Source organism: Excalfactoria chinensis, chromosome 21 (assembly GCF_039878825.1).
Source record: "Excalfactoria chinensis isolate bCotChi1 chromosome 21, bCotChi1.hap2, whole genome shotgun sequence".
NCBI classification, from domain to species: domain Eukaryota; kingdom Metazoa; phylum Chordata; class Aves; order Galliformes; family Phasianidae; genus Excalfactoria; species Excalfactoria chinensis.
In genome coordinates, this window is record NC_092845.1 from 1,012,139 (window position 1) to 1,032,766 (window position 20,628).

General features: G+C 45.9%; 3 protein-coding genes across 5 annotated transcripts; 2 read left to right on the forward strand and 1 right to left on the reverse strand.

Annotated features, from left to right (window-relative positions):
• Positions 1 to 1,267: 1,267 nt before the first annotated feature.
• Positions 1,268 to 14,592, reverse strand: CD3E (CD3 epsilon subunit of T-cell receptor complex). Of its 2 annotated transcripts, none has more exons than XM_072354865.1 (7): positions 14,311 to 14,592; positions 5,750 to 5,858; positions 4,943 to 4,963; positions 4,422 to 4,622; positions 3,751 to 3,903; positions 2,756 to 2,802; positions 1,268 to 2,407 (listed from the first exon to the last, which is right to left on the reverse strand). In XM_072354865.1, exons 2-7 carry the CDS (start codon positions 5,790 to 5,792, stop codon positions 2,351 to 2,353), a joined length of 522 nt encoding a protein of 173 aa, XP_072210966.1. In that variant the 5' UTR covers positions 5,793 to 5,858; positions 14,311 to 14,592; the 3' UTR covers positions 1,268 to 2,350. The 2 variants fall into 2 exon arrangements, with proteins under 2 accessions (XP_072210966.1, XP_072210967.1); XM_072354866.1 differs by lacking the exon at positions 14,311 to 14,592 and adding an exon at positions 5,971 to 6,031 and having other exon boundaries at positions 2,218 to 2,407.
• On the forward strand, positions 8,728 to 14,123 carry MPZL2 (myelin protein zero like 2). 2 transcript variants are annotated; one of them, XM_072354864.1, is made up of 6 exons: positions 8,728 to 9,068; positions 11,024 to 11,190; positions 11,693 to 11,903; positions 12,151 to 12,295; positions 12,669 to 12,756; positions 13,265 to 14,123. In XM_072354864.1, exons 1-5 carry the CDS (start codon positions 9,014 to 9,016, stop codon positions 12,727 to 12,729), a joined length of 639 nt encoding a protein of 212 aa, XP_072210965.1. In that variant the 5' UTR covers positions 8,728 to 9,013; the 3' UTR covers positions 12,730 to 12,756; positions 13,265 to 14,123. The 2 variants fall into 2 exon arrangements, with proteins under 2 accessions (XP_072210965.1, XP_072210963.1); XM_072354862.1 differs by having other exon boundaries at positions 8,870 to 9,068; positions 12,666 to 12,756; positions 13,265 to 13,393.
• MPZL3 (myelin protein zero like 3) lies at positions 14,267 to 19,862 on the forward strand. Its single transcript, XM_072354860.1, is given in 8 exon segments — positions 14,267 to 14,299; positions 14,301 to 14,357; positions 14,359 to 14,443; positions 15,338 to 15,504; positions 16,506 to 16,716; positions 17,348 to 17,510; positions 18,305 to 18,362; positions 18,914 to 19,862. Coding segments are annotated over 8 exon segments (801 nt in total). The 3' UTR covers positions 18,941 to 19,862.
• The last annotated feature ends 766 nt before the right edge of the window (positions 19,863 to 20,628 follow it).

The window sequence follows — 20,628 nt, forward strand, 5'->3', positions numbered from 1 at the left end:
CTTTAGAGAGCGGTAGGCTGCAAACCGACTTGTGACTCAGTGCTTTAATGCAAGTTCCAAAAGGGTTTGTGCTCAATTCAGAGTTTCAGTCAGTGAGAGCTGGTCTCCAATCTGCCATATGTGGCACAGATAACAACACATAGGCCGTGTAAAGCTGTGGGTGCAGCTCACGTGCCCTTTTAGGGATTGCCGTGTGTTCAGCCTTACAGACAGTGAGCAACAAAGTGACCCATTTTCCTGTGATGTCAGCTGTTTGTGCAGTATTTTGCTCTTCACATCTTAGTGGCTTTTCCCCTCCAAACTGCTCTGGTGAAGGGTGAGCCTGATACAGCAATCACCTAAACATCCATACAGAAATGCTTCTGTAGCACTGCTAAGCTCAGAGGGATCTTGTCACTGGATGTGTGCTGATCCCACTGAGGTAAAGAGAGAGTGGGGTGGCACTGGTTGAGGCAAACACAAGGCAAACATGCAGCCCTGTAGATGGTAGATGCACCAGGGCACAGCCTGGAGCAAAATTTAGTTGTGCCTCTCATATCCCACATGTGGCCATGGTCCATATGGCTGAGCCAGGCAGGCTTCCTTGGGCAGTGCTGGTATGTTGGGGACGAGGACGTGACCCAGAGCGGTTTCAGAGCAGCTGGGGGTAAGTGCTGGTTGGGTCTTGCAATCTCTCTCTTAGACATTTAGGGCTTTGTATGGTAAAGCCGCTGTACTGCCTTTGAAACCACATCCTGCAGGGTATGTACAGCAGTCTGAAGCACAATCCTTGCTAGGGCGCTCATCCCCTTGTGCTGAAACTCAAGCTAAACCACCCACAACCCCCACCACCGCTGCTGTTTCCTCTCTTCAGATCTGTTGCTTTGCAGAGCAACAGAAATGTGGCTTGCTCAGCCAGTCTTGGGCCTGAAATGTTTCCATACATCAAAGCACCTCTTGGGCCTTTCTCCTTTCGTTACTGCCAGTCTCACTGTGCTGCTTTGGAAACTGCAGCTTTTCAAATCATGCAGCAGAGAACATCTATGTGTTTGGGGCCTCAGCTTGCCCCCAAAGAGCACACCCAGCCCCACTCCCAGCTCCTCTTCATCCCTGCCCTACCCGATGCTGAGCTCTCCAAGGCATGGCAGTGCATTTCTGTGTAGGTCTCTCCCCCAGACCCACAGAAGCACAGCCCCGGTCTATTCCTGAGCTGGGAACTCAACACAAAATCCTTTTCTTTAATAGAAGGAAGAAAACAAACAAAAAAAAACCCCACAAGAAATCTTTTCTGCTGCATATCTGGGGATGCTGGCTCTCATTTTATTAATATATTACAATTTTGAAATGTATATATATACATATAAAAAGCTGAAACAGACGTTTACCAATGGCAAAGTAGCCTGACGTATAATAGAACCCAAGCAGAGCTCAAGTGCCAGAGCTGAAATGGAGAGGAAAAGGGAAGCAGGAAAGGACAGATCACAAGAAACTCTACATAGCAACAGCTCTGGTAAGTGAAACAGCACTTGGGCAGCCTTTAGGATGCAGCTCACTCATATAGAGGTTTTTATCTTACATGACAACATAGAATGTCAGTAAAAATGGGAGGACAAAAGAGTTAGCTGCTGTCCTGATTTTGTGTTGAGGCAACTACCTCTATGGCCCCAACACATTCTTTTGATTCCAGCTGTTGCAGAATGGAGTACTGGTGCTGGGGCTGAACCAAAGGGACTCAGTTCCAACCTGAGACACACAGAAAACCCTGGTGTGCTGTGTCAGTCAGGCTGCAAAGGTGATCTCATTGCTAAGTGAGGGTCAAATCTAATCTGAAATGTCTAAGAGCCCCATGATTTAATAGTAACAAACACCTCACACTCAGCCAACAACTCAAATCTCCTAATAGGTTTTCGGGTGACTTGGGAGAGCAGGACAACATCAGAAGCGAATCCCTCTAAGAAGGACCCTCATTTCATGCGCCAGCTGCCCAGGGAGGCAAGAATAGCAGTGAACTTGTGCAGGCACTTGTGACAGAAAATGACATTGGAGGGAAAGTCAGAGAGTGCAACTGAAGCAGAGAGAGAGGAGTGAAGGGAAAGGCGGTTAGCAACCATGGGTGAGGCTCCAGGCCTTGAGTGAGAAGGAAAACTTCTCTGCCAACGGACTTGAAGATTTCTTAGCCCTAATGTCAGACTGAAGGAACACCACAGGGTGGGACAGCATAGGGCAGCAGGACGCCTGTCCTGTTTACCTGCTTGGCTGACCCCAAAGCACCTGAGTCTCAGTGGGTCTGCAGAGAGCCAGCAGCAAGCTAACCAGAAGCACTCGGCCCTTCTGCCTCTGTTTTCCATCCAGCCTGCTATCTGGGGGAATTTCAGAAGCCCCTGTGTTCCAGGCCTGCATACACTTCTCGTTGGCCTTTCCTGATGGGCTGTGGGAATAGAAGAGTTGTTAGGTCAGGAATCCTCCTTAACACACACTCCAAGGCTCTTAATCCATAAAGTACTCAGAGAAAACCACAACAGAGAGACCAGGAACAAAGTGCTGCTTCGGCAACAAGCAGTCTGCAGGAAACTTCATTTCTGCCCCTGACTCCCTGTGTCATCAGAGAGAAGGGCCTCCACCCTCCACACCATTTTCCTCCACACCCTGCAGAGCTTGGAAGTGGGCTGGATGTTACATCAAAGGGGAAAAACAGGACAAATGCTACAGATCCCCAGCCATGGCTATCCCTCCCTAACCAGCAAAGAGAGGTGGGAAAGATGCAGGTAGTCCATACCTCGTAGTCTGGGTTTGGAACCGGGGGAGGACGCTGCATCTTCTGAGCTGCAACAGAGGCAAAGAGGGGTCACCCATGGTGATGGTTCCTCTAACACAGGATGAGGGGCTTTCACAGAGATGATCCCAAGGTAACACGTACCATGAGTAGGCTCATGTGACTTTGTTACGAGCTCCGAGCTTTTAAAGACCCAACGGCTGCAGCTCGGAGGCCTTATAATCATTTAGGAGGAAATCAGCTTTCTTTTTCAAGAAGAAAACACAAAGGCCCCATGACCACAGGCATCTGCCCCACAGATGGATACCAGATCTATACCCCTCAGCCCTGGCAAGCTGAATAAATGAGAACACATTGCATTTGTGTTGGACCCATCACTCAGCAGGCGTGATGAGCACACAGTAGGGGATTTCAATCTGCTGAAAGGTTCGTATCAGCTCTGTGGGCATCACTGGAAAAGTGGCAACATCTGATATGCACAAAGCCAGAGTGCACCCATCTGACCCACAGGCAGCCCCCTGGTGCAGATATCACCACTGACACTTCCTGAACAAATCTAAAGTGGCATCATGATGATCCCTCATCACTTTACCCCAGCATTTACATCAGCCCCACTGCTGGACCACCAAAACAAGGCCTCAGAAGCCAGAAATTCGAATGTAGTGTTTCAGTAAGTCATGATGCATCTTCTGCGTGTGTTCCTGATTCTGGATCTTTGAACGACTGAGACAGATGTGGTGTTTGCTTCATCGCAGACTCAGTGCTGCTTCACAGCAGCCTGTGAAATGGTTTCCTACGGGCAGGAAGCTTCTGTCACAACATGGCAGCCCATATAGTAGTCAGCCCAGAGCATCAGATGTGGCATCAGGAGTGGGGCTTGGCAAGGCTATGTGGGCTTGTGGGAGGCAGAGGGTGCTCCATTCCTCAGCAAGGACAAGTATTTAGTTTAGCATGTAGCGCACACTGCAGGGAGCAGACACATCTGAAATGGTTCTTACCTCGTGGCCGACTGCCAGCAGCAGCTCTCAATTGCCCCTTCTTGTTTTTGCTGAAGTAATGGACCAAAATCAGTACCCCCAAGGTGATGAGCAGATCTGCAATGATGATCCCTATCACAGTCAAGGTATCCAGCTCCTCACAGTTTGTGCACACTGCCAGGAAGGAATACAAAGGTGCTCAGAGCCAGGCGCGCTGCCTTTGCAGCAGAGGTCAAAGGGAAAAGCCACGTGTCCAAAACATCAGTAAAACACTTTCTGCTCATTATGTTTGTGTTTGTTACTCATCCACTTAATGCTATCAGAAAAGATACAGCTTGGGTGAGAAGGAGCAAAGAGCAAATAGAAAGAAAGGAAGAAGGCATGGGTCATTCTATCCCCACTCCATTTCAGTCTTCAAACAGTCCTGGGGGCTGATGTGCGCACCATCTCTGCTGCTCTGCATTGCCTGCAATGTGAAACATCTCCTAGATCATTATTGCTCTTCTCATGCCAATCTGCCTTTAACCTTTCCCTACCTATGCTGAATTCTACACAGTGAGTGTAAAACAGCTGCCAAAAGTGCCTCTGCAGAACAGCATTCACTCAGCCCATCTCAACATCCACCTCCGAGAGGTGTTCACTGTATCTTTAGCCCATGCAGCTTCTCACAGACTGAGTGCTTCTTCACTCACCTTTGGCATTCAGATATATGGAATGCTTCTTATCGCTTTCTTTACAACTCAGATTGAGAGGGGAGCTGTTATAATTCTCTACAATGTACTTGTTGCCGACTGCGTTTTCCCCAGCTGGCTCCCATTCTATTTTGTCTCCAGAAAGGGGACATGTGACTGTCACTGTGGTTCCAGAAATCTCCACCACGAATTCATCTTCGACTTGGGGCCAACGAGAAGAGAAACCACAATTACAAGGATATTCTCGCAAGCTTCCCTTCCCCCCCTACTCCCCCCCCACGATCCCACCCAATTTGATCTGCTCTATCTTTAATCTAAATATAGAATGCAAACTCCCTGTGACCGCTCTTCTGCATGCATGTTTTCTTTTAGTTTCTGCATTGAGCACTTTGCAATGCTAAGCAGTAACCATCCCAGGATGCCATCCCAGAATATTCAGCTTCATGTCGGACAGCGTGGCCACACACCACTGCTACATTAGTTGCTTTAATCAGTCATGAATACCAGTAAGATACACTTACCCCCCTGAGCTGCTGCACCAACTACAAAAGAAAGAATAACACGTGTTAATCAAATTAGCACTTGATATTTTATATACCTTTCCTACTTTAAGGATCTCCTTTCTGAATTCAGCTGCTTGAGAAAGATCTTCACACTCATATTTGTGCTAAATGAAACGTTCTGTTGGCTAAGACAGGATGTTGTTTTGAAATGAAGCCTTTTTCTTTGGAAGCCATTTTAAACAGACCACGTCTGAGTGGATGTTGGAATGATTTTTTTTAAGCCCTCTTAGAACATGGTTTCTTGTCAGGAGTACGCTCAGCAATTCTGCCTTATTACCGCGGATCAAAGAAATGCTGCTCAGTTCAAACCAGTAACGTGGAAAATGCTGCTGTTCCCAAGAGAGCAGTGGATCAGTGCACAGAGTGGAAGCTATGTACCATGATCACAAAATGGTTTAAGAAAAGTGCACGGATAAAGTGTAAAAATGAAATAAGAATTGGAAGCTCGGGCCCTTACAGTTCCCACTGCTGCGGGAGGTAAAGCCTCATCCTCCAGCTCTTAACTTCACCCTAAATTCTCCTAAATTTTGGTGACCGTGCGCTTTAGCGGATCAGTGAGCAAGCAGAAACTGAGTAGGGAGCCAAGCCTGAAAGGACTGGATCCTCATTTCTTTGCCCTCTGAGAGGAGCATTCCCTCTGGAAGGCAGCAGTGCTTTCAGAAGATGTGGCTGCATGGACCAAAGCAGCCGTGCTGCCATGCATTGTGCACTGCAGCCCCTGCAGCCCCTCCTCATCCCTGTGAGAGTCCATCCCGCTCCACTCACCCACGCACAGCAGGAGGCCCAGGAGGGGCACCTCGCACCTCATCCTTGTGCTCCTCCTTCTCTTGCTCTTCTCTATCGTTCCCGATCAGATTGGCATCACTGCAGCTGGCTGCGGAGGAAGGCAGAACACATTGGCTCTTCAAGTTCTTGCATACAAGAAAGAGGCCCAAGAGTTTTTTTTTTCCCAGAACTGTGTATGGAGCAGTGCCAAGGAGACTCACCGTTTCCAGTGAAACCTGCAAGCAGCCCAGAAAGACACAGAGCACGTGTGCTAAGAAAAACCCTTCTCAGGAAGTGTGGAGGCTCAACATGTCTTCATATAACGTCACTGACAGCAAGGGGTGGCTGCTCTGCACCAGCCCAGTTGGAGACCTGCTGTAGCAGAGCAGCAGGAGATGTACACAAGCCTGTGCTAGTTTTACCTTCAGGACCTTCCTAAGAACTTTTCAATGTATTACTGAAGTTCAAACTTCTGCAAGCAGCCCCAGTGTACTGAGGGAATAAACAGAGGAACCAGGAATCAGAAAATGATTTGGGCTGAAAGGAACCTTAAAGATCTCCTAATTCTGACCCCCTGCTGTGGGCAGGGACACCTCCCACCGGACCAGGTTGCCCACATGCATGGCAGCCCCATCCATGGCCTTGGGCACCTCCAGGGATGGGGCACCCACAGCCTCTCTGGGCAGCATTGCCAGAGCCTCACCGGCCTCATCATGGAGAATTTCTAACTAATATCCCGTCTAAATCTACCTTGTTCGAATCAGAGCCATTTCCCCTTACCCTGTTGCTACACTCATAAAAAGCTGACTTTTGAGAGGCTTTCCATGACTCTGGGGATGAAGAACCCGAGTTAAAGTTCAGATTCCACTAGAGGGGGCTCCTACCCCTCCGACACACTCTGCTCTCACCTCAGCCCTCTCCTGCCCTCACTGCAGAGCACAGCAGAAGGGAACTTTCTCCTTCCCAACCTCCCAGAGATTCCCATAGGGCTGGGGCCGTCCCAAGCATTGCTCCCAGCAGGGATGCAGACATGCAGAACGCACCGTCTTTCTGTTTTCCCGTGCTTGAAATATAGCAGAGCTGCTCGTACAAAGGGCACAAAGATACAGGGGATTTTTTAGGGTACCTGTCCAAAATAGACATTGTGTAACCAGCCAAAACTTCCTCCTTCCACAAGGGTGCACTTTGTCCTGAGTCTGCCATTCAGATCTCAAGGCACTCCTTTCTGGATGGGTGAAGGTAGCTTCCTGCTCCTCGCAAAGAACTTATTTACTTACATAGCTAATCACATCATGGCTTTTGTTCAATTGATTGAGCTGCTCCCATTAGCCTTCAGCCCTTTCTTTTACTAAGTTCTGTTTCAAGGCATTACTAATAATGGTGCCTTGGACTTGGTTCTCCTAGCAGTTGGAGTTGGTATGTTTTGAAACAAGAAGCTGAAGGTGAGTAAAAGATCGCAAATAAAGACCAGCACAGACCCTCCTCCCCAGTGCTGGGCATTACACAAATGTAGCCATGAATAATCAGTAATAGTGCTGAACGACCAAAGGGCAACTGGAGGAGGAAATACACGGGTCCTACACGGGTTGCCTGAGGATAAGTTGCTGCTGTGCAGGAAGGAATTAAGAGGTGCCAGCCTGGTCTATGGGAAGACATAAAGCTGATGTGATGCCTTGTCGTAATGAAGCACAACAAAGCACCCAAGTCCTAAACTGGAAATTCCTACAGCTTGACTTCTGGATGAGCCGATTACCTGTAACATAGATGCACTAATCCGTGTGCTGTCGGGGATGCCCCAGGCTTTCAGTGATCAGCATAGAATCGGTGACATCCTGTTGCAGGGAAATCCATGAACACCTTCCAGAAACCAGCCCAGCAAGCCTCTGTGAGCCAAAACCAAATGACAGGCTGAGAAGGGAGCTGTGGAGTCTTGCTGCTCTAACCACACAATTGTGCTTCTGCCTGAACATGTGTGAGGGAAAGCTGTGCACCTGGATCCACTTGGCTCTGAAAATCTAAAGAGGAAATCCTGCTCGATTGTCTGGAAAACACGAGTTAATGTTGAATGTTTTGGTGCCTTCTGAGCACGAGCTGCAAGTTCCATGTCCTGGAAGCAGGATGTATTTGGAGTTCCTCTGCAGTGAGGAGGGCCAGGTGAGGCTCAAACACCTCTGCAATGGCGACAGTTCAGCTTCTTCCAAATCAAGTAGGACTGGACCTGTCTCCCTCACCTGAGGAAAGAATCCGGTGGTTAAAAATAAGAGCCTGTGCCAACACTCTTCAAGTTCAGACCTGAGACAATGTAACCGAGTAGCAATTAGCTCTCTTAGGACTGTAAGAGACCTGCAAGCCAGGCACTTGTACTGAACTATCAACCACAGCAACAGCTTACCCTTCCAGCATACCCTACTTGACAGCACTGAATATAATGCGCTCAGATGGTGCACACACTGTGAGCTCAACGTGTCTGAGATATGTCAGCCTTACAGGTAATAAAACACCTCCTTCCTGCTTTGGTGCTGCTGCAAAGGCAATTAGCATCAGACACAATGAAAGTTCATAACCTGGGATGGCTGCTTTGGAAGCTGGCCAAGGATCAGACACAAGCCCAGTCACAGCCGGTAGCAACTTAAATGCTTTTATATGGTTTATGGTCTTTGAATGCAAGCATCCTTCTATTGCTAATGCACAACTCAGTTTCATGCATGAAATGTGCCACTGGGAAAAGGTTTTTGTGTCCCACGGAGTTTCTCCAGCTCCTCGTGCCACCCACAGGCTGGCAGTTCTGTTATCTTCCTTTTTGTTTGTTCGTTTGTTTTTGGTACGGTTTGCAGCTTTTTAATCAAACGAATAGACTTCATTCCTTCAGGCTATCTCTAAACACCTCAAGGCAAACCGATGTTTAGGTGCAAAATGCCGTCCCACGAGAGAGGGGAGTGGTTTCAAGTGGAACCTGGGAGGAGGAGTGATTGCAACACAAAAGAGCAAGGGAATATGGGAGGTAGAAGAAATTAATCTTACCTTGAAAATCTGCCTGCTTTACACACAGAGGTGCCTGACTGCCGCACCTCACCTGCGGTGCAGGGCAGTGACTCAGGCAGGAAGAGGTGCTCACGTTGCCTCCCAGGCCAGGCTGAGAGAAAGGCATTTACTCAACCGTCCCGGGAAGGCTTTGAGAAACTCATCTTTTATCCAGTTATCAGGAACCTGAAACAAACTTCCCCCTGTGCTGCTCAGCCTGCAGAGCACGGACTTGTCTTCCCAATGCCTAGCCCCACCTGGCTGGGGGCTGTGCTCGTCCTTGGGGTACAGCTCCAAGGTAAGGAAACCTGACGTTGTCTGGCTTCTGTTGCCATCTTGACTTTCTTCTTCTCATCCCTTAATTATCATCCTCCTTAAGGCAGCAACTTTACAGGAGTCTCAGATATTGCTTGTGGATGATTGCTGGGATTCTTTTGGTCCTGGGTTCGCTTGCGAGTGACAAGAAGCGATTGAGTTTCTGCGACAAACAGGCTCAGGTGTGTGCGGGTGGAGGAAGAACACTGATCTAATTCTGAGCTCTGGTTACACGTCTTTTCCCCTCCTGCCTCACTCTTTGATCTTACCAGGAATCCAGACTTGGGTGGTTTTTTCACTGTCTTTGTTAGCAGACAATCACAGTCTGTTATCAGTGTTCCGTTTAGATAAACGACAGCAATAAATAACGATGGCAAAAGAAGTCACTTGAATTGGCGGTGGTTGATATCAGTGTAACCAGAATCAAAACTCAGTGTGGGAACACGAAGTTCCTCCTTATGAGAGGTGCTGGAATGCAGATACTCCCAATAATCTGTCTCATAAATAAGAGTATTTTTTTACCCTTAGTCCCCACAGTTGTTCTCTTTAAGAAGTTTGAAGTGAAAACAGGAAAATTCAATGTTTAATCTTCAGGAGAGAGTCATGATCTCCGCCAGTGACGTTTTGAAATGTGATCTCCTTTGGTGTTTTGGTATTTCATGTATTTTCTCCTCTGAGAGAAGAAATTCTTTAGCTATAAATTATATTCAAATACAGGAGCGTTTGTTGTCTTTGCTATGACAACCCCCGATAAGATCTTTTCCCTTGAGTCATAAGAAGTGGGTTCAATCATTTTCCTAAAGTGATAGAAAATCATTCATCTGCTCTTTATTTTTTTTCCTGCTTTGTAAGGATCTTTCTTTCCTTTTCCCAGTGCAAATTAACTTATTAACCCAGAGGGAATGTGCTGGCCGGTTGAGAGGTCTGAAGCAGGGAGGGAAGCAATGATGTGATCACAGAGCAGGGGGGGGAGAAACGTGGGAAATGAGAGCACCTGCTTTCTGTGTCTTTTGTGGTCACTTTTGCTGCTCTTCTCTATGTCCCCTGCCTTGATGTTAACTTACTTTTAAGCAGCAGCTATGGTGGTTTACTTAACAGGATGTTTGTTTGACAAACAAATGTTTGCAGGTTTACCTTGAGGATTTCCTGTGTAGATTCTCAACCTGATTTGCCTATAATAGTCTGGCGGTGTTATTAACCTCCTCAACAGCCTGCTCTTACATTAGTAAAAGCGCGTGACACTCAAAGTAATAACATGAAGTGGACAGGAGAAAGTACAGGGGTGGGAGGCGGTGACTGTTGGTAGGTGCTTAGCAGTGCTACTTTAAGGAACAGAGTTGCTTTTCTGAAGAAGTCTGCCTGGGGAATTGAGTACAATAAAGTGTAATCACCTGTGATAATGTGACCAGGACAAGCACACCAAGTTATGTGACAACTTTTGTGCCTGTCAGATACAGGCTTATGCAGCAAGAGGGCTGGCATTTACAGCAGGGTTGCACCTCCTAGGTGTCATTTGCTCACGCATGAAAAGAGACGTATCCTTAATAAAACAAACCAGTGTCTTTTCCTGCAGGCGAGTCCCTCTCAGAGGTCCCTTCTCAACTCGTTATTAGATCTGTCAGTATCTACCTGTAGTCACAGAACTACAAAGCAAGCATTGTCCTAGCAATGCGGATGAAAGCAAACTACCATGAAAGCAGCAGGGTGCAGTTCGCATATCACCTGACAGAAGCCATGAAGCACATGGGATCTTTTGGGTTCTGCATACACAGCACTGCCACAGTCAGTAATTAAAGTGGTGTGCTTTTAATTGTTAGGTCAAACGTTAATAGGGACAGATAGGGCAGGCTCCTGCCTAGAACAAGCACAGATAAGTGATGAGATTACTCCAAGACAGTAGTTTTGTTTACTTCTAACCTCTTCCTATTTTCCCTGCAGCACTGTGGCCTGTTGCAGCCATAGAAGTTTATACTTCTAAGGAGGTGGTTGCTGTGAATGGAACTAACCCACGGCTCAAATGCACCTTCTCCAGCAGCAGCCCTATTAGCCCACTGCTGTCAGTGACCTGGAACTTCCAGCCCGAGGACCTGAGCTCTCATGAACCAGTGAGTGAGACCTTTATGCACCATTTCATTGATGCACACTTTGCTCATATAAACCACTCCCAGGGCCCAGCACTGGCTGGGTAACAATGCCAGGCGTGGGTCTGGACACGCACAGCTGAAACACACAAGTATGCACATCTCCAGCCTCTGTCTGCTGTTCATGAGGATTAATCTAAGCAAGAGGTTTTGTTTGGATAATCTTGTTAAAGAAAACCACTTTCTTCCTAGTTTTGGGTAAGCAGGGTAGCAAGGGACTGATGAAATTTTACTTGCTGACAGCTGAATCCCATACCTTAGCTAACATCCTGCACATGATGACTTATGATTGTCTTTGGCCAGCATGTCAGGACAGGCAGGTCAACAAGTACTGTAGCATAACTGAAAGACTGTTGAACAGCCTAAGGAAGCCTTAGGCCTGAGAGGACTGAGGTCAGATGGCTGCTGGAGCATTTTGAAATGGTCTCAGAGATTCATCTGAGAGAGAGTCCTCTCTTTCTTCTAGGTATTTTATTATCTCAAGGAGCCCTACACGCCTTCTGCTGGGCGGTTCAAAGGACGAGTCACTTGGGATGGGAATATCGAGCGGTACGATGTTTCCATCATTATCTGGAATTTACAGCCCACTGACAATGGAACATTCACCTGCCAAGTGAAGAACCCACGAGACATCGATGGCACCATTGGAGAAGTTCGACTCAGAGTTGTGCAGAAAGGTGAGAGGCCAAGAACCCTATGAGAAGCCACGTGAGTTTAGTGTAAAACAGTGGCAGGTCTTCCCCCATACATGGAAAAATGCATGGAAGAAAAAGGGTTATGAAGTGAAAGCATAAGGAAAAGTAATGGATATAATGGAAAAAAGTGCTTATGAAAAGGTTATATTTGTGGGAATGGGTATCCAACCTCCTACTGAATGCACTCAGTGTGTCCCTCTTGTTCATCCACCTATTTCTCTCCATGCAGTGAATTTCTCAGAAATCCACTTCCTTGCTATAGCCATTGGGTCTGCGTGCGGCCTGATGATCATTGTGGTGATAGTTGTGATTGCCTGTCGACATCGTCGGAAGAAACAGCAAGCGAAGACGATCGAGGTGGCAGACACGGAACTGTAAGCACAAAAGGGGAGAGGGAGAAAGGCTTCTGGGGAAGCTTGTCAAATATATCTTCACGGGCATTCTGAATCATTGGCTTGGGCCCTATATTAAGCATCTACGATGCAAAACTGCCAACATAATTAGCAATAATTGGCTGCTTACTTGCAGTCAGAACAGAGCCCCAGGGACGAATGAACTTCTGAGTCCTCGTTTTGCTCTTGTACTTCAAGGTGGCTCTTCACTCTGAGTAGAAGCCCATACAGATTCCTGTTATGTATGTTGCATGTAACTCAGAACCTCACTGCTATTCAGGATATCTGATGCTGATTTTCTTCCCCCTCCCTCCCCTTTATTTTTCTTTCCTTTTTTACTTTTTTTTCATAGCAGTAGAGAAAAAGAGAAGCTGAAGAATATAGAAGAGAAGGAAATCACTCCATTAGAAGACTAGAGGTCTCTGATAGCATATACAGTGCAGGTATCTAGTTAAACATTCTCTAATTAATGTCTTGGTGTTACTGCAGGCTTTCTAGACAGTTTTATTTATGTATTTCACTTCCATTCTGCAGTCAGCAGGCCACAGTGGCCATAAACATGAAAAACTAAGACCACAGACACATGTTGCTCTTGAGGAACCTTTAGAGAAAGACTGACAACTGAATAGGCAGCAGTGACAGAGCTTAACCTTAACCATAAGAGAGATTTTTCCACCTTATTGCTGCTTTCCACGTTGTGCTTGCTTTGTAGGGAGAAGAATGAATTCCCTTTCACTAGTTTTGAATATGCTTTTTGATTCATTTAATCTTTATTTCCTGGCTACAGAAAGACTGAAACTCTTTCCAGATTTGCTGGCTTTGCTGAAATATTTCAGACCAATTTTTCCCCATTCAATTCCTGAGGTCAATATATACTTCTCCTATGTTTGTTTTCAATAACAATCATGAGTAATGAATCTGTTTTGTTTTCCTTCTAATCCTCCTCCTCAGGTACTTCTAAAGCAGATGGTAAAAGCTTGTAATTTTGGATCTTAGAACCGTGCTGAATTACAGACGCCTGATGCTAGAAGTGTGGTATCCCTGCTCAACCTGAAATTCCTGCAAGAAAAGAGAGTGACCATAACATAAGTTATAAGGTGTTATTTCCTTCACTGATGAACAACAGGAGGCCCTTGTCGCATGAACAAGGAACTGTCCTTAAACTCCACGGCTGCCAAATGTGAACAAATTGGTTGTGAGGATGAAATGTCAGCCGGTTTGAACAAGATGTCGAGATGAGTGACTGGATATTTACTGTGCACCTTAAAAACCAAAAGGTCCATTTGTGCTGCCAGATTACCGTGTCCTTGTCTGGTATCACCTAAAGGAAGACCATTGGGTGAGGGATCGGAGGAGCTGCTACAACGTACTTTCAGCCTCTTTTTAAGTGGAAAACATTACAGATAAGGAATGTCTGCTGTTTCTTGTTAGGGATACCTGGACCAACGGGTGTGTTTTTCACTCCAGGAGGCTTTGTCCTTGGGATAGCTGAGAAAACATCCTCCCATTGACACAGCACTGTTTCTCTGGATGCTGCTTAAAGCCCCACATACCACCAGCACATCTTACTCCTGTCAATCCATGTTTAACTCATACCCTGTATTTCCATCGAACCTCGAGCAAACGGAACCCCAGGTCACTAAAACCACTATTTCGGTGTTTAACCAACACTAAATCAAAATATCAGCCTGTTTATTTAAAGGGTAACTTTATGGCTTTATAACTCCGCGTGTAACAAGCCGACCACGTTATCTGTTTGTACAGTTTTGTTTTCTATCGCGTCCATCATAAATAAACTCGGTTTGTGGATAAGAAATGACAACGTTATGAAAGCGGTGTGACACTGGAGAAATTCACATTCCACGCTCGGCTCCGTCCCGAGGCACGGAGGCGCCGCGGCCTACCGGCCAGCGCCTGAGAGCCGGCCCAGGTGAGAGGCGCGGCCTGGTTGCCATGGAGACACAGCGCGGCCATATTGGGGCCGCCCCCGCCCTCACCTGTGCTGCCCGCAGGTGTGCCGCCATGTTGCGTTCCTGAGCGGAGCCGGCGCGGCCGGGATGAGGGGCGGCGGGACGCTGTGGGTCGGCGACGTCGGCTTTCTCCTTCCCCGGGGGGCTCTGCTCCTGCTCGGTAACTAACGGGGGGGAGGCGGGACGGGGTGGCCACGCCCGGATGGCGGCGGTCGGCAAAGCTGGTGCGGGGGTTGGGCGGCCGTACGGGGTGGGCCGGTGGGAGAAAGCCGGGGCGCTGCGGGAGGCCTTCGCTCCTCAGCGCTGTGCACCCTGCTTGCCCGAGGGACAGACCGTGATAGGACGAGGGGGAATGGCTTTAAGCTAGAAGGCGGGGGTTGGGGGTTAGATGTTAGGAGGAAGCCCTTTGCTTAGGGGTTGGTGAGCTGCTGGCACTACTGCCTAGAGAGCTGTAGGTGCTCCATCTCTACAGGCACTCAAGGCCGGGTGGGATGGGGCCCTGGGCAGCCAGCAGGGGGTTAGAACTGGCTGATATACAAATCCCCTCTCAATCAGTACTTGGGTTGTTGAGGCAGGTTTCCCCCTTGGCTGGAGCACTGCAGTAAGGGAATAGAGCAGGAATTGCATGGTACCCTGAAAATAATAAGTGAAGATTATTTGTCAGTGTGGTGTGACTCTGAACCTAGTCTCCAGCTCCATCACTTTGGTGCAGAGGATCAGAACCACCTGGAAGCAGTCTAAGGCTAGCGTGTTGTAATTCACCTGGGTTTGCTGGTGGAGTTTCTTGGCTTTAAAACCTCTTCTACCTGCATTTGTAAGTATCTGCAGGCTTTTGGCGGTATTTTCCAGGCTAAATAGGATAGGGTGCAGTCCCATAGAGAGTGTAGGTTAGGGGTATCATCTGTTTGTCTTTAAATTTCATTATGGTGCTGGTAGTCATTGCTGAGCTTCCATCTTTATTCTGCACATACATCGGTATGTTTGGGACATCATTGTTTCCACGCCTCACAAATAACAAGAACATAATCCTTGTTTTTTGGGCTTCTTCCATCAGGTATCTGTGGTGCTCTTTCTCTGGATATTAAAACCAGTCCTGAGGTGCGAGGTTATGTGGGTGAACAAGTAGTGCTGAAATGTTCATTCAAATCCAGTTTTCCCATCACTGAGAGTCTGACAATAGACTGGACATATCGGCCCCTTACTGGTGGTCGTATGGAGACGGTAAGTGGGGCAGGGAGTCTTTTCCAACTGGATGTTGGCCAGGTTCCCATGCACACTGATAATCTGGTGGTATTTTTCCTGTTTGCCTTGCTGTGCTTCTTCATTGCTTTAAAGGCTGGGATTGTCCTTGTTGTCTCCTTCTCCATCTGAAATTGCTCGTGTGTCCTTTGGGCAAGAAATAGTTTATTTAAATGTATTACAATGTAGAAATGATTAAATAATCTTTTGGATTTTGACATAAGAGCTAAATTATACCTTACTGCTGTACTTAGAATGACTGTAAAGCATTCAGTTGGGAGCTTGATTGGAGACAATCCTACTAATTTGGTGACCTGATCTACTTCTGATATACCTTAGAGTAGTAAAAATGTTTACAAAGATAGGCATCGTCACTATCTTCAGACTATCTCTGAGGTTTACGGGTTGCTGCTTTATCTTTGTGGTAGCCCTTTGAAATCTACTTATAAATATACAAATCCGAGCACCTGCTGGAAGTCTCTCATTCAAGGCAGAAACTGAAAATGCCTATCTTTACAGTTAATCAGTGATTAATGCTTCCTGAGGAATTTGAACTCTTTATAATGTTCTCATATCTGGAATAAAAGGATGCTGCCTGTATGAAACGAGGTCTGCAAGTCTTTACAGATAGAATAAATACTAAGTGCACAGGAAGCGTATTCTAAAGAACTACGATGCTCTCTTGCATGAGAGAAGGAACGTGCTCTACTTCTTGGCTGCAGATCTGTGGAAGGGAAGAACCTGGTTAGAAGGGTGATGGTGACACATGAATGCCAAGGCTGGTAGATAGAAGCTTTGGAGAGGTAGTGAAATGCAGCTGATTCAAAACTAACAAATGGGAACTTGGCGATCTCTCCTGTGTAAGTGTTATTCTTTCTGACTTGTAAATGCATATTTCTTTGTTTACAATCCAAGAAGTGCTTGGCGTTGTTTTCTTAGTAGGCTGTTTTACTGGAGCAATTATTGCCTTTCCCTCCTTTCAGGTTTTTCACTATCAGTCTACTGCATACCCACCATCAGTGGGAAGGTTCAAAGATAGAATATCCTGGGTTGGGGACCCTGCTAAGGGTGATGCTTCCATTGCTATCCAAAGCCCGTCTGTGAGTGACAATGGGACATTCATCTGCAGTGTGAAGAACCCTCCAGATGTATACCATAACATTCCCCAGACAATACTGATTGTTACTGAGAGGGGTAAGCCTTTATTTTAATAGCATTCTCTCACCTATGTGTTATAGCTGCATTGTGGCTCTGAACCTTAACAGTGTGAGCATTGCATGTGAAGTTGTTCCCTAGAATTCCCTGTAAGATTTTCAGCAAGAACTACCTCAGCTGCTGCTCTTTCATTGTGAAACACACTGAGAACCACTGAATTTGCTGGGGACAGAAAGAGATGGGGAAAAGCACTGGTGGTAACAGAAATTGGAAATAGGCTTTTGTTCAGGAATACCAGTCTTCTAATATTGCAGTAAGTTAGATTTTGAGGAAATTCTGGTCCAAAAGTAGTTACATCACACTGATTTTTAATCACACTTCATTTCATCATCTGCCTTACATGTGAGAACTGCCCCAAATGTGTAGCTCAGATGGGCTGATAAAGTTACATCATGACCTGCCTGTGTAGTTTTTTGCACATAAAGCATCCTACTGTGCTGGATATGTGCTAGGAGTCTTACAGATTCAGCAACAAGCTGTTTCAAAACTGCCAGTCCTGTGCTGTATGTAAGAAGGATATCAGTCTGTCCTGGATGCATATTTTTCACAGAGCTTTAAGAAGGCTGTATTTAAATGGTTACCATGGGGCTGTTCTTTGTCTGTCCTGCAGGCTTTTCTTTTCAACTGACTTCAGTGACGCTGCTATCCATTGTAGTATTTATCCCTTCCACTGTTGTGGTTGTTCTGATGTTGGTGAGGATGGGAAGGAAATCTGGAGTGATAAAAGAGAAGAAAAAACCTGGCTGCAAGAAATCCTCTGTTGAAGAATCTGAGTAAGTTCTGTCTGGAAACTAAAGCTTGTTCTTCCTTAGCTTGTAGACACCAGCCGTTGTTTTTCTAGTGTTCTTCATTGCATAGCTTTCAACATCTGCAGTTCAGTAACTGTATGAGCATAATTTATGCAGTGACTTAAATTATCTTTACTTATCTTTATGCTTTAAAACTCTTTTCCTGGCTGTGGTATGAGGCCATAGAAGTGAAGCAGTCTGGGGTGTCTAACCTAGTCTTTCACTTCCCTAGTTTAACTTATTTCAGCATAAATCGGCAAAATATTTTGCTGATGTGAACTTAGTTTTGTAGTTATTCAGTTTGGTTACATAATGCTAACTGGTTCCTCCAGTGATGGCCCAACCCAGAGCTGCCAAGTGTTGAACAGCTCCTTAAGGCTGGATTCCCTTCTGAATTGGAGAGGACTCTGTGCTGGGAGTGTTTTTACAACAGTACCACACCAAACACTAGAGCAGCCCTGCAGCTGCTGGAGTTGTACCTGTTTTTGCAGAGAACTCACTCTGTGCTCAGTTGTAATACTGTTTTTTAATATGACACTTTGATTAAAGTAAAATTGTTTCACCTAAATGGCAGCTCTTGTTAAATGCAGTAGCTGCCTTTGAAATAAGAAACCTGACACTTCATATTTTTTTTGGGGCTTGCTATGAAGTCAAAGAGATGAGGAAAAGCCTTGAAATTCATTGCAATAGGAGTAGAAATCATGGTCAATAATAGAAAAGATATAGTTTGTGTTCAGTGATGGAAAGGCCGGCCTCATCCTGTGCTTGCTGCTTTCCAGGTCTGACCATACAGACAGCTGCACGGGGAGACTCAAAACCTGGTGTTTGAACTGTGTGGTAAGTGAAAGTTGATGTCTTCACTACTTTATTTTCTCAATATCAGTACTGAGAAGAGGTGCAAGAGCATAGCTTCTCTGGACTTCAGAGACTTCAGTCCCATTTGGCTGTGTTTTTACTCCTTGCTGTTTTCCACATATGAGGGCAGCAGAGCTGGGTTGTGTAGATGTCAAGGAGCAATTGCTGTGGTTGGAAAGATAGATGGGGATCTGAAAGTATGTGGTTGGTCATAGCTGAGATACACAGCAGTTTGTGCTGCTCTGCATCCCCACTGTAGGGGGCTGGGATGTCTGTTGTCTTTCTGCGCTTAAGTTTTTCTTTTGCTTAAGTTTTATCTGCTGCTTAATTTAAAATGCGTTTCATGTGTTAATGGGGCAGTGGCAATTCACCTGTTTGTGGCAGTCCAACAGATTTAGCTGTGTTTGTACAGCTACAAGCTCTGAAACTTGTCCAACCACACCAGCAGTTTGGGAAGTGTTTAAGCTCTTGTTTTATCAAACTAATGTCTTGGTACACAGTCTTAATTTCTCTCTCCATTCCCCCCTGCCTAGGACACAGATGAGGAAGACCCATACTGATGAAGGATCATACATGGATAAAGAACAAAATTACAATGTTGAGAATCATGAGTAGACAAGTACAAAGGCTGCTGGTTAACGGCGTGGATTGAAAGAGCTGCTCTCATGTTGATATACTGGAACAAAGATGCTGATTAGATAGTTCACTTCTAAGCACAATGTAATGATTTTTGAAATCCCTTTAATTTTTTTTTTGAGGGACTGGAAAAAAATGAAACTCCAGAACCTCACTACTTCAGTGCCTACAGGAGCCTCAGTGCCTGCAGCTGTACAGGCTGTTTCCTACCAGCAGTCTGACAGTGCTCCATTCTTAGCTTACTTGGTAACGTTTCCTTTATGCTTGATGATATCCCTCCTTTCTTGTGCCCTTGAACTCTACTTGCCTGAAGAACAAAGTGCTCAAGAGTGACGCGTGACTCTCCAAGACAATCATCACTGGGCACTGACAACATATTCTTCTCAGTTTTTGAGCAATGTACTTGCTAAGGACTTAGAGCAGTCTGATTAAGTTGTTACATGGCATCCTTTGTCTCAAAGCAAAGAGAACCTACTGTTTTTTAATTGTTTCCTTGCTTGAGCTGCCACTTAATTACAGGATCATCATTTTATTCCCACTGTTTTCTGATTCAACTGCACAGCAGTGTTACCTTACTTTGATTCTTATTTGTCCAACAACTGCATTACTGGGCTCATCTTTTACTTACACGAAGCACAATTCATATACAGCTTATTTTTTAAATCGGAAATGCGAATGGGGACTCTATGTCTGGGGAAACACAACCCCATCTACCTCAACCACTGACTCAAAGCCTTGTCCAAAGGGACGTTCTGTGTTCAGAAGAACAATCGTGTTCCTCCTCTCTTTCAGGGAAACAGTAAATTTCTGGGAAGCAGTGAGACATGTCATTGCTGTCCTGTAAGATTGAGAGCACCTTGCCAGCCTTGTTCAATAATGGATTACAGGGAGCAGTGGAATTCTTCTCTAATAGCTGAAGAGCTGCTGTTTTCTGCTTTATTTTGGTATATGACATTGGTTGAATGGTCTCCTTCCATGTATGTGGGATATGTTTACTGTCTACTTTGCACTGTTACCAATAAATGGCAATGCTTCATTCTAGGCTGTGGATATCTTTATTTGGCCCTGTGTAGGTAAATATATTGGATTCATAAAACTGCCATCCTAACTTGTTGCTTGCTGAAAGAAATTGTGATGTTGGGAAGAGGTGTAGTACCCAGACTCCCTTCAGAAGCCTGGTGATGGCCATTAGTCAGAGGTGTGTAGGAGTTCTGACTACAAAGCAAGTCAGCCATAGCTCTGTGTCTCCAGATTATTTTCTTTCCTCCCATCTGCAGTAAGTAACATCTGTAAAGATGGTGCTCCGTGATGGCTCAATGTTTCTACCAACAAAAAGTGATCCTGAGAAAGGATGTTGGGATTTGCAGCTTGGAGGAAGTGGCTTTCTTGTTCCACTTTCAGTTAGAATGCATCACTCTTCTTTATGGAAATTAATTACTTTTGTTTTTCCACGGAATGTTCACTTTCCAGCTGTGACTACTTTGCAAACAGTGTAATAGGGCTAAATCTTACATAATGACTAATGGATCAGGCTGCTGTGGAGCTTGAAAGCTGTAAACAAGAGCTGTAGGGCTTGGCCATATCTCTTATCTAGAGTAGCTTTTGAAGCTGC